The following is an 18,498-nucleotide window of genomic DNA, read 5'->3' on the forward strand; positions in this document are numbered from 1 at the left end:
CTTGCAGTCTCTGAGAGGTAACAACCCTGTAAATGCAGAAGTGGGACCCTGAGTTAATGGGGGTTCCAGAGAGGGTCATATTCAGCTATGATAATTTTCCAAAATAACGCTTGCATGAGGTGCTTTTTATGTACAGTAGGAGGAGGCCATCACTGGTGGGGTGTGGTAGTGATGGAAGGGAATGATTGGTACACCAGTGAGCAGTGTGGGCACCAGACTAAGGGCTGGTATGTAGTGTTAAAACTAAAGATCAGTGTGCATGGAATATAAATACATTTGTTAATCCTGCATCTGCTACCCCTTATCTTTCATCGAAAGAACCAAGCCCATATCCAAACATTCAAAGCTCTGGCAAGCTGGAGTTGTAATGGTGCTTGGTAATACAGTCCACAATGATCAAACTGAACCTGTGTCGTTGTTCTCATTGAAGTGGCATTTGCAGAGATGAGGAGCTCAGAATAAAACACCAGTATCACTTGACCTGGTCTTTGTGAAAAAGAGATGGCTTACGGTACAAGCACTGGGCTTGAAATACTTGGATAACCTAGAAATGATTTTATTCCATATGGAGTCAGATAGGCCATGTTGTACAGTGTTCAAAACTCCCATTGTTCTAGGCATATTATGCAACAGAATTTTATTAGTGTGAGCCGTTTCTGAGCTCTGGGTGCAGTACTGTGCCTAAGATTTCAGATTAAAGCTGTGGAGTGGAAGGAAAGGAGGACCTTTTTCTGCCTCCCCATGTCCAGCTACTCTCTGAAGACTGGAGAAGAGACCCTCTTAAGAATATCGGGGAGCGAGCGATGAGCGAGCAGGGAAAGGATTAGACCATGTGAAAAATGAGCATAATATTTTAGCTGCAGTTTGTTCATTTTCAGTTTTGTATTCTTGTTATAAGAAAAGCACGCCTAGACATTCCGTTGTTGCACCCATAACCTAGGTTTAAGGTGCCATTTAGCTCCTAGCTTTCATATTTCAGTTTCTAACACTGATGCTGTATAGAAGTTCTGGCAGAAGAGCCTGTGTTTGTGTGTGCATGAATAAGTGAGACAGAAAGGTAGGAATGGGCTGCTTTAAGGCCATTATTGTATGATTCAGTACAGGGCAGGAGTAGGGAACCTGCGGCTATCCAAATGTTGGTGGACCATTGGCCATGCTGGCTGAGACTGTTGGTGGCTGGAATCCAATAGCAGCTGGAGTGGGACAGGACCTCCAGCCCTGGCTCCAATATCAGATTCTTAACAAATAATGTGAACTTACGTAGCATAGTGGTTAAGCCGACACTCACATAGTTGAGACTGAGCTACATTGAATATAGAGGGACATATTTCTGAGTGCACAGGATTGGGCTTCACAAAACTGAACCGAACCAGGAAGTTTCTGATTCAAATATCACCCTATTTATTAATTAGTTAAGCAAAGTACTAAACTCTTCTCCCTCTCCCATGTGCAACGCGAAGATAATGGTTACCTAACTTTACAAGGCTGTTGTAAGCATCGCTGAGGTGATGTTTTTGAGTAGTTTTAGAGGAGGGATGGGAAACTTGTGGTCCTCCAGATGTTGGACTACAGCTGCTGTCATCACTGACCATTGGCCATGCTGATTAGAGTTGAAGTTGAACAACATCTGGAAAGTCACAAGTTCCCCATTGGTGCTTTAAACACTCTAAAGTGCTATAAATGTAAAGTAGGCTATCCAGATATGGGATTTTGAGTTCTTCAAAGGAAAAGTGGGTATTGGAGGAATAAACAAATAACAGAATAATTATGCTTATGGCATAACTAATATGTCTAATTGCTTAAAAAGGTAAAGGTAAAGGACTCCTGATAGTTAAGTCCAGTTGCGAACGACTCTGGGGTTGTGGCGCTCATCATGCTTTACTGGCCGAGGGAGCCGACATTTGTCCGCAGGCAGTTTTCCCGGGTCATGTGGCCAGCATGACTAAGCTACTTCTGGCGAAACCAGAGCAGTGCACGAAAACGCCATTTACCCTCCCGCCAGAGCGGTACTTATTTATCTACTTGCACTTTGACCTGCTTTCGAACTGCTAAACTAATTACTTACCTACAGATTAAAATATAGCAATATTTGAACAGCAATTATTCCCAATTAATTTTGCTCCACTCGGAGAGATACCTGTTTTTAAAAATGTTTAAGAAAAACTGCAAGTTCCACTGGGCAAATGAAATTTATAACATGAAATTATGGATTTCCATAATGCAAATAGGCAGAAATCATTTGGTGTCAACCCCTATAACATCACTGATGGAAATAAATGAGAATCTGGAACCTCAGGCCAGAGGGTCATAGGCATCTCTGTCTGGCCCTCTGCACTTTTCCCAGACCACACCATTTCCCTTCTAGTCCTGCTTTTCAACCTCCTTGAGTGTTTTTGCGTGGCTGGAATGTGTCCTTGAACTCTGATAATTCTGCTTGCTTCTTGGGTGCAGGATGGAGAGGGGTGTGTGCTTTCTATCGGCCCATATGGGACCAGCACAGGTGTGGGCCTGGCGAATATTTAATATTCCTACCTTCATGGCATGACATCACCTTGCCAACAAAGGTCCGTATAGTTAAAGTCATGGTTTTCCCAGTAGTGATGTATGGAAGTGAGAGCTGGACCATCAAGAAGGCTGATCGCCAAAGAATTGATGCTTTTGAATTACGGTGCTGGAGGAGACTCTTGAGAGTCCCATGGACTGCAAGAAGATCAAACCTCTCCATTCTGAAGGAAATCAGCCCTGAGTGCTCACTGGAAGGACAGATCCTGAAGCTGAGGCTCCAATACTTTGGCCACCTCATGAGAAGAGAAGACTCCCTGGAAAAGACCCTGATGTTGGGAAAGATGGAGGGCACAAGGAGAAGGGGACAACAGAGGACGAGATGGTGGGACAGTGTTCTCGAAGCTACAAACATGAGCCTGACCAAACTGCGGGAGGCAGTAGAAGACAGGAGTGCCTGGCGTGCTCTGGTCCATGGGGTCATGAAGAGTTGGACACGACTAAACAACTAAACAACAACAACAACCTTCATGGCTGTGATTCGTGGGTTGGCCACTTAATTTTATTTTGATTTTACTGTGATTTTGAGCTGTGTTTTAATCAGTTGTTTGATTTTGTGTTTTTAATGTATTATATATTTGGTGTTAGCCTCCCTGAGCCCGAACTTGGCCGGGGAGGGTGGGATATAAATAAAATTTATTATTGTTGTTATTATTATTATCATTATTATGTGTGGAAGCTATCTTACTGTACAAAGGTAACGTTGAAATGTGTTGCTTTCTCCACTTTTGCATGTCCCCACGCCCAGTAGATTAGCCAGAAGCGAATGGTTTCCCATCCCTGTACGAAAGGATTGCAGCCTTAAAGAGTTTTTTGTGTGAAGCTTGGGCCTCACAAGTCTATAACAATATTTCCCTTCTGTACAGACAATGCTGGTCATCTAGCCATTTATTTTGTCATATCCCATTACATAGAAATGTGCTGTTATACGGCTGTTCGTAATGTGGGTTAAATATTAATGTTTTGAAGGCAATTTATGGGTGGCATGGGAGAATTACTAATCAAAACAGTAATAGGATTGGAACCAGCTGTGCATGCTCCACATGAAATTGCCCTTCCTTCCTTCCTGCAGTATGTCAGGCGTTTTTCCAAGGGTTTAAAAATACCTGAGAGAGGTTTTGTGAATTTGCCATTGAAATCTTTCCACTTAGCTCTGATATCTTACTTGATGAACTGAAATGTATTTCTGTCGCTAGTTTCTGTCAGGGCTGGAATGCGTAATTGGGTAGATTAATTAGAAACCTTTTGCGTTTTTTAGGGTTTTTTTTTAAGTGTCCCTGATAAACGGTGGAGCAGAATTTTACAGTACTGAACCTGTATGCATGTAATGCCACGCTAAACCATGGTTTTGCATGAACAAGCGAATGTGTGGATTCCCAGAGCAAAGAGTGCTGTGCTCTTTCCCCAGTACTGCTGCTGTTGCCATACTACCCGAGGCTAAGGCATAGTTTGGCTTAGGGTTGTGTCTGAACCCAGGCTTTTGGTTTGTCTCCTCCGACAAACCACCAGTGGTAAACCAAGAACAAACTCTGATTACAGCTCATAGATTGTCCGGAGCAAAACAAGTCACCAAGAGCCCTTGGGCGCATGTACTTTCCCCTTCCTTCCATTACTGTTACCTTCTGTTTGTGAGAATTAGTCCATTGCCATTCAGGCTAACTTACTTCTATCTGATAAAAGTGTGTGAATCGCCCCCTTTTAATTTGCGGAAATAGCTTACAGATAACCTTTGGTCTGTTTCTTGTTTAGCATATAGGAGGGAATCAGGAGCAGCAGTGGCCCCAAAGCAATAATTTCAGCTTGGTCTTTGACCACATCTTCCTTCCTACCTTTTGGTTTAGTTCAGGCATCCCCAAACTCAGCCCTCCAGATGTTTTGGGACTACAATTCCCATCATCCCTGACCACTGGTCCTGTTAGCTAGGGATGATGGGAGTTGTAGTCCCAAAACATCTGGGGGGCTGAGTTTGAGGATACCTGGTTTAGTTAATAGCTGTCTATCGCTATTGGCTTGCGGCTTATACTCTCCTAGCTCTAGGAATTCATATTAATGCCTCAGCAGTTTGCTCCTTCCCTTGCTCCTGTGCTTAAACACAGCTTAATTGTTTTGTTTTCCAGGCTTTGATCAGTTTTAGCAGGAAGTTCTATTTGTGATCATGCATCAGCTGTGTCTGATAAAGCGGAGAAGAATGGTTATTAGCCTTGGAATTATATAAAGCATTGATCACTGCAGTACCGTAGTACAGACTGAAAGCATTTTAAATTAGATTTTATTTTTGATGTCCACCCCGAAACATAATTTAATATAAGTTAATGGGGTTAGCAAGAAATTAGGTGGTACAGTGCCAGTTATTTAGAATGGCAAACAAAAACAGTCTGGTTACGATTGCTGGTATGTTCAAAGCTTGCCTTTGCGTCAGAGCCTTTTTGACTCCAGAGGCCAGATCCTTATTAGAATCTAGGCTTTTGGGCTAAATTTGACAGATGGGTGCTGCTATTCAGCCCCAATCAACATCATATTAGGAAAATTACAAGTCTGTTGCAAGTGGGGTTGGATCATTTTCTTTTGGTGACTGGATGTAGACACTTTCTTGGGCTTGTTCGCACATAGCAATAATGTATGCTCAGTTTCTTACATGAACAAGTTGGTGTGATCCTCTGGCTTATGCGATCTTATTCGGCTTCATGGGAATAAGAGATCAAAAGTATCTGTTCCTGGATTGTGGCAAACCATGGTTTGTGGGTGTGTCCAAACTTGGAAAATGAGAGGTGGCTCCAACCATAGTTCAAATGAACAGTGGTATACAAATTAATAAGTAAAATAAAACATTCCAGGATATCAAGTTTCAGGATGGTAGATTATAGGTGAACATTAGTAGAGCATTGGTAACAGTGAGATCAGTTCAACAAAGAATTAAATTACCTAGAGGAGTAATGAGCTCCGCTTTGTAGGTTATTAAGCAATTTCTGGACAGCCATGTGTTAGAGCTTTCTATCTCTGGATTTTCTTCACTAAGAATGGAAATCAGTGATACATTTCCTCAGTTAAAACACAGCAGCAAACCATGGTTTGTTACTATTCAGGAACAGTAAAAAGGTAAAGGACCCCTGGACAGTTAAGTCCAGTCAAAGGTGACTATGGGGTTGTGGTGCTCATCTCACTTTCAGGCCGAGGGAGCTGGCGTTTGTCAGCATGACTAAACCACTTCTGGCACAGTGGAACACCGTGACGGAAACCAGAGCGCATGGAAACACTGTTTACCTTCCCACCGCAGCGGTACCTATTTATCTACTTGCACTGGTGTGCTTTTGAACTGCTAGGTTGGCAGGAGCTGGTACAGAGCAATGGAAGCTCACCCCATTGCGGGGATTCAAACCACCAACCTTCTGATCAGCAAGCCCAAGAGGCTCAGTGGTTTAGACCACAGCGCCACCCGTGTCCCTTTTTCAGGAACAGTAGCTTCAGTAGTCTTATGTGCCAGCCCAGGGCTCGTACAGACGCTGTAACAGTCAACTAAGGTGGATTGCTATGTCTTAACCAGACCACTAAAATGTGATAGATATTTGTAAACCCCCCAGTCCTTCATTGTATGCATCTCTCTCTATATCTGGCATGTGAGGTATATGATCAGTGAGATGTGACCTGGTTGTGGCTTCTGGTTGTGACTTCTGCCACTGTATTAGTTGGTTTGGCTAATACTGTATAGTCAGTGTGTTTTGATGTGCCCTCTGTTGGAATTCCAGCAGAAGCATTGGACAAGAGTGGCTGATCTAACCCTTCTCTTAATAACTCAGTTGTTGTTGTTGTTTAGTTGTTTACTCGTGTCCGACTCTTCGTGACCCCATGGACCAGAGCACACCAGGCACTTCTGTCTTCCACTGCCTCCCGCAGTTTAGTCAAACTCATGCTGGTGGCTTCGAGAACACTGTCCAACCATCTCGTCCTCTGTCGTCCCCTTCTCCTTGTGCCCTCAGTCTTTCCCAACATCAGGATCTTTTCCAGGGAGTCTTCTCTTCTCATGAGGTGGCCAAAGTATTGGAGCCTCAGCTTCAGGATCTGCCCTTCCAGTGAGCACTCAGGGCTGATTTCCTTCAGAATGGATAGGTTTGATCTTCTTGCAGTCCATGGGACTCTCAAGAGTCTCCTCCAGCACCATAATTCAAAAGCATCAATTCTTCGGCAATCAGCCTTCTTTATGGTCCAGCTCTCACTTCCATACATCACTACTGGGAAAACCATAGCTTTTACTATACAGACCTTTGTTGGCAAGGTGATGTCTCTACTTTTTAAGATGCTGTCTAGGTTTGTAATCATCTCAGTTGCTCGATGTTAAAGGCCAAGGCCATGGAGATGCTCATCCTTTCTACCGACTTGCATCTTATGATACTGTGTTCTGTTCTCTGCCCACAGTCTGCCAGCATTCTGTGGCCACTAAGCATACTCAGTCCTCCTTGGGGTCCCTATTTCCAGGGTTTGATTTTTCAGTGAAAGTTTTTTGTTTTTTTTAACAACTTCTGCAAACCTTGGTGCTTCCTTGTGCCTCCTCATGTGGACAATGGAAATAGAAGGATCATGTGAAATTATAAGTGACCTCAATAGAGGTTCTTACCACAGTTAGTCAGGCTAATGGCAACACTTGCTGGAATAGAGTACCTTCTGTCACAGAAGTCATCACTCGTTAAAATATACTACCTAAATGTTTTCCTTGGGATCACGATATATTCTCCTTTTGGATACATCTCAACTTGCAACTGAAATTCTGTTCATATATAGGCATTTTTTGGGTGGGCATGGAGATATTTATAGTATATTCTATAATTTAGGAACTTTGGAGGTACTAAAAGGGAACGGGTCACACTGATTCTTCATAAATATTTGGCTGTTATTAAGAGATGTTTTGCCAAGCCATGTCCTGGGAGGTTGTTATCTTAATTTTTGTTTTGATTGAACAGTTTTGTTTAAAACTCCGGAATCCCTTGGACTGTGCAGCTAATGTTCTCTCTCTCCAGAATGTACTTCAGGCAACTTGCTCTTGGAATTCCAGGGATAAATTTGCATGTTTGGGGTTGTTGTTTTTTATGACGTGCAGGTGGCAGTTGCAGATGTCGCTTGATATCTGTATGATGGGATTTGATCCTTGGCACAGCTTAAAAGGTCTTTTACTTGAGCTTCTTTGCTCCTTTTGGCTCCAGCCTCCTCACAGTGCCTTGTAAAAGTGCATGGAGCTATTGGCAAGCTAGTCAAAGGCACCTGTTTAGAGCTCATTCTTCTGTCATGTTTGCTTTCTGTACTTATTTATATAAAGTTTTATAACCCACCGTTCTTGCCCTGTCGTCTTTTCAAATCCTTGTGTGTGTTCTTATTTCCTGCCTCTTACTTTCCCCCGGGTTCACCTGGGCCTGCCTTCCCCATTATGGTGCCTTGCAGATGTTTCAGATTACAACTCCCATCAATTCCAGTCATGATCACGCTGGCTAGGGATGATATAGTCCAAGATATCTGGAGGGCATCACGTTGGGGAAGGCTGACCTGAGTTTCCTCTGGCACTGTACTTTTTGAAGATTCTTATTGGTAGCCATCAGTTGGCAAGCAACCACAGCCATACAACTTCACATTAGTATACTGGGCGTATGCATGCGGGTGAACGAAGTGGTCTGCGCTGCTTTCAGGCTGGAGGTGGGCTCTCACATTTTTGAAGGCAAAAAAACTTGAGCTGATTCTACGGTAAAGTCCAATTTGCTGGTTAAATGTTGTTTTTGTTGTGGACATGGTTTGTTGTAATTGATTGTAAGACTGGCTTGCTGAGGGGTAGCACAAAGAATTAGGAGACAAGATGGAGGAGAAGAGAGAATTGAGAAAGCTTAGGTTCTGTTTGGATAAAAAGCACCAATCAGAAGATGTCTAAAGGTGTTTGGCTGGAAGAGCTTCTCAGTCTGGATTGGTGGGGAGTGAATAGGGGTTCTTTTTTAGTTAGGTGCTAGTGAGCTGTTTGTTCAGTTTGGATGGATTGGGCTGTTAGTGAAGGAAGTGGAAAGTAGAGCTTTTATAAGGGACAGATATGAGAAAGGGCTGTATTTCACTAGCAACGGACCCCTGACTGAAGCAGTGGTGAAGTGTGTGAGGGGGCCACAGGGTCAGTTGCCCTGGGCGCAAAATGGATAGGATGTCAACATTTCAACACCCCAGTGCTGCCTGTTGCTGAGCTCCATTGAAAATAGCTTCTCCATACGAACCAGGAAGTGACCTCTCCAGACAACCAAACTTCTTTTCTTATCTCTCTCTCACACACATGTGCACAAACACTTATGTTGATCATAGGTAATTGCGACAATCCTGAAATAAAAGATCCACCAAAATCTGCACTCATTATTTATGAAGCTGGGAAAGGCAATCATGACTTTGAAAGGCATTGGAAATGTACCTGAGGCTGCAAGCCGGTTCCTATTTACCTGGGAGTAAGCCAATTGAATTCATTGGATCTTAGCTTTGAGTAGACATGTATAGGCGTACACTTCAGTATTCCATGAGAATTCGAATCCCCCCCCCAAAAAAAAGTTTTGTAATGTGTTTTGTTCTTTATTGTGCAGAAGACCTTTGATGTGTATACATAAATATTTTTCTTAACGGTATTATCTTCCTTAGGATCCTGTCAAGAAGATTCCTGACTCACATGAAATTACACTGCATCATGGGACAAAAACAGTAAGTGTCTTGGCATCTATGTTGTCCATCCATGTTGACCAGCTGACATAATCAATATTATTGTAATAATTAATTAATTTTCCCTCCCTTCATCAGGAGGTCCCAGAGCAGGTTAGAACAATTGAAAATTAGGTTACAGTCATAGGAATAGGGTGGGCCCTGAAAACACGCTTCTTGCTGAAAGCTGTATAGTGAAAGCTGTATAGTGAAGAAGCAAGACACACCTCTGTTGGAGAGAGAACTCTACAGATAAAGGTAAAGGACCCCTGGATGGTTAAGTCCAGTCAAAGGCGACTATGGGGTGTCGCACTCATCTCGCTTTCAGGCTGAGGGAGCCAGAGTTTGTCCACAGACAGCTTTCCGGGTCATGTGGCCAGCAGGACTAAACCGCTTCTGGTGCAATGAAACATCGTGACGGAAGCCAGAGCTCATGGAAATGCCGTTTACCTTCCCGCCACAGCGGTACCTATTTATCTACTCGCACTGGCATGCTTTCGAACTGCTATGTTGGCAGGAGCTGGGACAGAGCAGTGGGAACTCACCCCGTCGTGGGGATTTGAACCGCCAACCTTCTGATCAGCAAGCCCAAGAAGCTCAGTGGTTTAGACCACAGTGCCACCCACGTCCCATGGAAACTCTACAACTTGGGATCTGGTCAGGCCTGGATGGGTGATGTGACTTCCTGGAGACCACATCTACATTGGCCTAGGTTCCATGATGGGGAAAAAATAGATTGGATGTTAATTGAAGATAGATGGATACTTTTTGTGAATAGTTCACACTGTGCTTGGTAGTCAAACCAAGTTTGCTGTGCCATTGGCTGCTAACCTCCCCACGCACCCTGCTCCATGATTTGCTACCCAGGGGCAAGTTTTAAGGACCACCGTTTGCTTCAGCCAACTCTCCGACTCTCGTGTAGGGTCCATTTGCTGAGACTCCCATCTGTGTCTCTTCAAACTAATGAATTTAAGCTGTTGATGACTGTGTTCCTGTGCAGCTGAGAAATATCAGAAAAGATTTCCCACGTTGAAGATCCTTTCCAGAAACCTAATTAATTTTCCAGTTGCCTTGCCTGTAACAGGAGTGGTTTTCCCACTGAAACTGCAGGGATAAATTTTCTCCTGACAGTTTTGACATGTAGGTGAGCAGTGGAAAGTGTTACATAATCAGCTGAGATACTATAAGTGTCATGTTTTCTGTACTTACAGTTTACAGCTGCTTCAGCTGTATACGCAGTGATTGTCTAATGTGGCTTTGTCATCTGTGGCACTCAGTATATAGTGCGCTCCATTTGGAATCGTCTAATTTGCAAGCCATTTTGTGTCACAAAAGGAAGAGGCAGGATGGTGCTGGCCTAAGGAGTATTGTAATATCAAAGCTGCCACATTCTTTTAGCAAATGAAAATAACAGGATAACTCACCCCAGAATTTTTTGTATTGTGTTCAATACTCTGCAGTACGTTTAAGGGCAACTGAGTACCATCCCATCTTCTGCATTTATGGGGTGCTTTGCGGGGATCTTCAGAGGGCCCCAGTGAAGCTTTAATTCCTCCATCATGCAGGATTGAAACTATCAAAAACACGAATAAACCCCCCATTTCAGACATACGTGATTGCACACACTGGAGGAGAGAATGAATCATGCAGGACATTTTCTAAAATATGCAATTGATGCAAGCTTTCATTTACTTAAAATATTACATCGAAAGGCTCCTGAAAGCTAAATGGATCTCTCCTTGGATGTTCAGGTAATGGTTTGTTTGCTTTGCTTTCTAGGTCTCTGCTTTAGGACTGGATCCCTCGGGTGCCCGTTTGATAACTGGAGGCTACGACTATGATGTTAGATTTTGGGATTTTGCTGGAATGGATGCATCTCTTCAAGCTTTTCGATCTTTGCAACCATGTGAATGGTACATCCTGATGTTTCTCTCTCCCAACTCCCTCCCAACTTACATCAGCAATGCTCCTGTCTTAGAACAACTTAATAGCAACGCTGTGTAGCAGTATTCAACAAACTGGTGCCCTTTTGATGTTGTTGGACTACAACTCCCATCTGCCTCGGGCAGCACAGTGCAAAAATCTGAGGTGGTGCAACTTGTATTTGATCACTACTACTAGGTTGGTGGTAGAGTCTGGAACAACTTTTCAAAAATTACTTGTTGCAGTTCTCATAGCTGCCGATCTAAGTTTGAAGAAACGCTACCAGGGTGGATAAAAATCAATTTTTATATATATATATATATATATATGTATATGTATATGTATATATATGTATATGTATATGTATATGTATATATATAAATATAATCAGATTCTTTTAAATTTAATTCGGATTTTTGTATTTAAATCAGATTTTTAAAATAAAATGCTTTTGGAGGAAAAAATGTTCTAAAGATAGTTTTCCATTTAAGTTACATTCTACTCCAAAGACTATTCATCAGGAAATAAGGATTTGTTTTAAGTTTTTCATGTGTGCTAAAACTAAGTTTTGTTTTTTTAAAAATGTCTAACCACATCAGTTAAACATGGATACATATGCTATAATGTTATTGTTTTAGTTAAATAAATTGTTTTAAATTGTTGTTAAGAAGGAAATGATTATTTTTCTCCTTCCAATAAAGTACAGCAGAAAAGTTGTCCAAATATAAACAGTTAACTTAGTAAACTTCACAATTATTTCATAATTATCTGTCTATGTATTTCTAATAGTATAACCAAATCAGTAATTTTTGATATAACGGTAAAAACTACTCTGAAAATTTATCATTCAAAAAAATGAAACCTTCATCTGGTTGTAAATATTAAGATTATACCAGCAAGAATGAGTCTTTCTGTAAAAAAATGATTTAAATCAAGTCTTACTGATGAGTGATTTAAATCATAATTTAAATTGATTTGATTTATATGAAATCCACCCTGAGTGCTACTAAACATTTCAGACACAGCCCTGCTTGGCAGAGTGCATATTGCCTCTCCTTTTACCTGTAGATCTGATCTTATAAATCCTTACTGCTTTATTTACTCGTCAATTTTTATATATATTTGGCCTAAGCTAAAAGAGTAAGCAAACTCACTGAATTTACTTGAGTATTTTTATAAAAAAGGGAAATAATTATAACAGCAGTAGTTCTGATAAATCTGATGCAAGTTCATACCATGTGCTTTTCATTTGTGGGATCCTTTACATGGGCATTTAGAGGTTTTTCTATGGCCCAGCTAGTTAGGAGGATTCTTTCATACGCCTGCAATTTTTTTTCCTTAAGGGAAAGCTTTTGGTTTTTGTGGTTCCCTTGGTAGCACAGGCTTGTATTTCATGCAAGACGTGGTTTGTTTGGGAAATAATCTTCAGGAGAGGAACGGTTGCTTCCTCATCCACTTTGCATCTGACACTGTACCATACTTGTTACAAGGGATTTCCATTCTTCTGTACTGGAGGTGAGGATGTACGGACCATGCCCAATGGTCAGCAATAGCAAGAGTTATCCTGCAACATCTGAAGGGCCGCAGGATCTCTACCCCTATTTGGGGGCTTGCTTTCATCTTCTGCATAAGTTTCTGAATGAACACTTAAATATTTTTTGCCCAGTTGTGTGATGGAAGACCCTCTTTGGACTTAAGTAGTAAAACAGTGACGCGGGTGGCTCTGTGAGTTAAACCACAGAGCCTAGGGCTTGCCGATCAGAAGGTCGGTGGTTCAAATCCCCGTGACGGGGTGAGCTCCCATTGCTCGGTCCCTGCTTCTGCCAACCTAGCAGTTCGAAAGCACGTCAAAGTGCAAGTAGATAAATAGGTACCACTCCGGCGGGAAGGTAAACGGCGTTTCTGTGCGCTGCTCTGGTTCGCCAGAAGCGGCTTAGTCATGCTGGCCACATGACCCGAAAGCTGTATGCTGGCTCCCTCGGCCAATAAAGCGAAATGAGTGCCACAACCCCAGAGTCGGCCACGACTGGACCTAATGGTCAGGGGTCCCTTTACCTTTACTAGTGAAACAGTCCTCATGATACCAGAGCAGAGCCACATGTGCTAGTATTGTAGTGGAGGAATGTGGATTGCCATCACTTTATTCTAGCAACATTTTCACACCAAATCCTCAAACTTCTTGTTGAACCAAAGAACACTTTGGTAGCACTGCAGGAGCGCCTTCCAAGAGGGGAAAGCTCAGTAAATGAATATGGCAATATATGAGACCTTTAGGGCTTGCATTGCCTGTACTTAATGTCAACATTAAATCTTGATTTAATGGTTTTAATTTCGGCTGATGGGTATAAGATGAGTAGCATCCTGCACCAAAACTTGGCTAGTCCAGCTGACTTCATTCTACATTTTTCTTAAGTTTGGAAAACTGGTGAGGGGGGTAGAATTAAGCATGAAAATATATATTTTTATACATAGCTTTGGGGGGGGGGTTTAAAAAGCTACGGTCGACTCACAACTTGCAAGCATTTAACTTGCACAATCACAGCTTTATTCACTTGGCAGCCAACTGGCTGTGATCACACAAATTAAATTTATGCAAGGTGGAGAGTGGCTTCCATCAGCCCCAGCCAATGTGGCCAATAGTTAAGGGGAAAAAGGGGGTTGTGGTTCAAAACATCTGACTGTCAGTGGATCCCCAACATCTCTTTCTTAGTCTTAGTAGTCTTTCTCAGGCCTAGCAAGAATGCAACCTGGGCCTTTTTGCATGCAAAGCATGGGCTCTGCCATTGAGATATGGCCTTTGTCTTGTTGGATCACTGTTGGGAAGTTCTTTTTTAATTATGCTTGTTAGGAGCAAGTCCAAGATAAAACAATTTTGATTTCAGTTAGTTGGCCTAGAATAGTGACTGCCATTCTTGAAGGAATTGGCACAAAGGGTGGTACACAGCACAAATGAACTTCCCCTCCCTTTCCTCCCCCCCAAAAAAATCTTTTCTGGGTTTCCTCCCGGATTTCGGCACGGGCACAGGGGAGAGTAAGTTGTGCTGAGCAAGCAGAAATCCTTGTGCTAGCAGAACTACTTTATTGGATACCGCCCCAAATGTCAGCCTGCAATTCCGGGAAGAAGAAATGTGTATATTTTGTGACATCAATTGAGGATTAGTAATGTGATAGCGACATACATAAAATGTAATTTGACATCTGTTGGTAGAGGAGCCTAAACAAATGGTTATTGAGATTGCAGGTTAGCTTTTTAATATGGTTTTGGGTCTCACAGCTTATGATGCATTTGCTGTTGCTCGTCCCTTTGAATTGCTGTTGTGTTAATTTGGGGTCCAGTCTTGTCTACATGCAGGTGGGTTAAGCTAGGGAGTGAATTAACTGTCCACAGGGATACACAACTAGGTTTCCATCATCCTGTGGGCTTCACTAAACAGCAGATGTCTATTAACACGGCTCTAATTGTGTGTGTTAATTGCATTGCATAGATTTATATTGTTGTTGGCTGAAATCCAGGGATTCACATGTGTACTAGAGTCTTCAGTCCCACTGGAAGCTCGTTTGAGTTTAGAAAGCAAACTTCTTTCCTTCAAAGTATTCAACTTGAAAGAAGTTTGGGGAACTTTGGCTGCTGGGAGCTTCCACAGGAAACATTCATTGGATTACGGTCAGTGTAGCTACATTCAAGTAGATAGATCTTACCATTTATGATCCAGGTTATTTTGTTAGCGGGTTGCTTTCCAATGAAGTACTATTTCCTGGTAGAAAAGTGGTGGCAAACATTACTTCATTTTATGTTTTCTAAAACGAGCACAGCCCTCCAGTGCTCTGACACAGTGTAAACAGTAATGCTATTGGAAATGTCATCCCTTAATTTTTCAGCCACCAGATCAAGTCTCTGCAGTACAGCAGCACAGGGGATGTCATTCTTGTTGTTGCGGGCAACTCCCAAGCCAAAGTCCTTGACAGAGATGGCTTCCCTGTAATGGAGTGTGTAAAAGGAGACCAGTACATCGTAGACATGGCAAACACCAAGGTAAGCAAAAGAATGCTTAACTTGAGCAGTGTGACTTTCCATACCATTTCCCTGTTCTCAGTGGAGGCTAAGGAAATGCTTCTTGCTCGTCTGAATGAAGGATAGTGAGGAACTTGCAGGAGCATGTGGAAACCATTCTGCTGGGCACGTTTGTTGCTCCACTCACTAGTGCCTTTGACCCCTCCCACCACTGGCATGCAGCCCCCAGAAGGGAATGAGGCCTCTGGGGTGAAAAAGTATCCCTTTTCCTGCATTAAGAGGAACCAGCTAAATACAGATTAGTTACACAGTCCTGGCACATTTGCCAGGAAATACAGTGATACCTCGCGTTAAGAACTTGATTCGTTCTGGAGGTCCGTTCTTAACCTGAAACTGTTCTTAACCTAAGACACCACTTTAGCTAATGGAGCCTGCTGCGCCACCGCCATGTGATTTCTGTTCTCATCCTGAAGCAAAGTTCTTAACCCGAGGTAATGTTTCTGGGTTAGTGGAGTCTGGAACCTGAAGCGTCTGGAACCCGAGCTACTACTGTAATCAAACAACTGCAAAAGGGTGTGAAAAGGGCAAAAACAGCCTGAGAAGAGCAGGAAAACTGCAAAAATGGCGTGAAAAGAGCAGGAAAATGGCTAGCAATCCCAGGAGGCTTTGCACCAACCTTTGAGACCTGTGGAGAGTTGAAGTTTGAGGGAGGAGGTTTGGAGGCAATTGGAGGGTCTTACAGGCTTTTTAGATGGTGTTCCCCACTATACACGATTTCACGTATACACGTGGCACCCAGGAACGTAACCCCCATGTTAACAGGGAGACACCTGTATAGTTGTAGTGATTTATATATACTAAAAACAAAAAATTACCTTTCTGTAACTTATATATACTACTACTACTAGTCTAGTAGTAGTGCTTTATATAGATGTTGAAATGGAATAAGCAGAGATGAAAGAAGGTACAGCTTGGGGCGGAAAAGTTGACAACTCTTAAATGTAAAATACCTGTGTATTGTAGCTTTGATGTGGGCTGTTGATGAAACAGTTTGCAGAACACATCATTGTATTTAATAATGAGGGTACCTGGTACTTGCCAACTGAAATGTCAAGAAAGGAAGGCAACAAAAATAATTCTGCCTGGAGTTTTAATATGCACACCTTTGCTTCCCTTCTTCTAGGGACACACAGCGATGCTGAATTCAGGATGTTGGCATCCCAAAATAAAGGAGGAATTTTTGACATGTTCCAATGATGGGTGAGTGTTGCTGCCAGACTTTGCTTTCTCTTTTGGCTTTCTATTTCTGTGCTGGATTCCTCCCACTCAGTCATTCACTAGGCAGAATTTATTATAGAGGTCAAGGATTAACTAGACCTGGTGTCTAAGCTGCATTATCAGTATTTGTACTCTGAAGCCGTCCTAAAAATTCCTCATAGATTGTAGCCCTTAACTTATAAAGTTCAGACATTGCATCAAGGCAAGCTTCGAGTTTAGAAGTTTTTAATATTTAATGCTGTATTGTTTTTAACACTTGATTTGAAGCCGCCCAGAGTGGCTGGGGAAACTCAACCAGATGGGCAGGGTATAAATAATAAATTATTATTATTAGAAATGTGTAGGCCAAGCCGGGTTTTCTCTGCTTTGTTTCTCCACCCACTTAGCCCTTGCTTCTGTGATGTAGGAGCTCATGGGAGCAGTGTGAGAGCCGTAACTTAAAACCATGGTTTATCATTTCAAAACCATGGTTTATTGATTCCAACCATTAGTCCAAATCATAGTTTGAAAATCCTGTTTTCTGAAGTGCTCTTCAGTTGTTCACCCCACCCCTCTGTTCTCTGTTGCCTATTCCCAACACTTTCCTTTTGGGGTGTGTGTGTGTGTGTGTGTGTGTGTGTGTGTGTGTGTGAATGAATGAATGAATGAAGGTCAATTGAAGTAGAGAAGGTTTCCTGTTGCAGGCAATCAGCTTCCAATGCATGGAGGGTGGTTGTGCAAAGGAGAGGTACCTGCATGTCCCTGTTTTCCTCCTCACTCGAGGAGCATAAAACCCGAAGAGGGTTGGATTCTGGTTTGCCAACTAAATACAATGCTAAAATAATATTTAAGCTCATTTTAACCATGTTTTGCAGTTATGTCTGGAGAGAATTCGGGGGGGGGGGTGTTTTTAAAGATGGTTTCCCCAACCTAGAGCCCCATATTAGCTCCAATATACACATGGAACTCCCCTGTTCTCAAGGGCTTCGTTTAGCTTCAGTGGTGTGTACCACTACTAGTGTGCAAAAGGATGCTCTGTCCATTAAAATGAAGGAGGCAGCCCTGTGTCCAGGAATCACTATTTCTGAAAAGCTAAATACCTAAAATACAGTGATGGAAAAGTTTGAGGTGACTGTTATAAGTCAATAACAAAACTGAGTGTGTTTGGAGTACCTCTTCTTTTAAAATTCAGATATAAAGAGCATCTGCTGTGCCCTGGTAGCGCAAGGATATCCACTTGCACAACAGGACTTCTCCCCCCATTCCTCCTATCTATGCATGTCCCACACCATTCCCAGGTCTGCTCCAGAGGGTTGAGGGAACCCCTAGAACAGATTTAATGGACTCATAGGGGGAGGAGAGGGGGAGAACATGGTATTGCTCTAGGAGAAGTCCTTGTTCTGACAGAATGAAAGACTTAGCACTACGTTGGATTCCACCCAAAAAAAATTCAGTTCCAAGCACAGAAAGTGAGGGGAAAGTTTAACATCTCAATAGCTGCTAAGATTAGATCTTATAACTTCTGTCTCTTAGGATTACAAGTAGTAAAGTATTTTTCTATTCCGTCACTTTTTAAAAAGTGGACATTTTTCTTAGCAGGACTGCTCTTGACAGTGAAAAATAAGAAATTGTATAGTCCAGACTTTCCTGTTTTCTCCGTATAAGCATGTCTTTAGCAGTTATACCAAATATGGGTTCAGGGAACGCTTAATGTTGAAACTGCTATCCTGATAAAGTGACTAAAATACATGGGAGCAGTGATATAAATGGATGTATAATTATGTTTCCAAAGACACTAAATTGCATTACTTAATACGAAAGGTATTTGAAACTATTCTCTGCTAGCAGCAAGTGTCTCTTGTGCCAAGAATTGGGACTTAAGGTGCAAAAATGTAAAATCATAACAGACCTTTTATAGATTAGCAGTAGTCATTTGTCACAGTGACAGAGCTACTTTCCGTACTAATTGGAGTGAAATGTTCTTACTCAGAAATTAGCTGTGCCCTATGCAGGGATCTGTCCAAGCACTGCTGGAAGAAACAGTA

The 18,498-nt window shown here is 42.2% G+C and overlaps 1 protein-coding gene across 1 annotated transcript in view; it reads left to right on the forward strand.

The window, feature by feature from the left end:
• The window catches only part of WDR70 (WD repeat domain 70), a 114,859-nt gene that overhangs the window by 15,378 nt on the left and 80,983 nt on the right, over positions 1-18,498 (forward strand). Inside the window, exons 6-9 of the mRNA XM_053407743.1 lie at positions 9,205-9,264; positions 11,041-11,174; positions 15,064-15,217; positions 16,380-16,456. Of these exons, the coding sequence (XP_053263718.1) occupies positions 9,205-9,264; positions 11,041-11,174; positions 15,064-15,217; positions 16,380-16,456 (425 nt within the window). The remainder of the gene's footprint in view (positions 1-9,204; positions 9,265-11,040; positions 11,175-15,063; positions 15,218-16,379; positions 16,457-18,498) is intronic.

This window comes from Podarcis raffonei, chromosome 11, assembly GCF_027172205.1.
Source record: "Podarcis raffonei isolate rPodRaf1 chromosome 11, rPodRaf1.pri, whole genome shotgun sequence".
Lineage (NCBI taxonomy): Eukaryota > Metazoa > Chordata > Lepidosauria > Squamata > Lacertidae > Podarcis > Podarcis raffonei.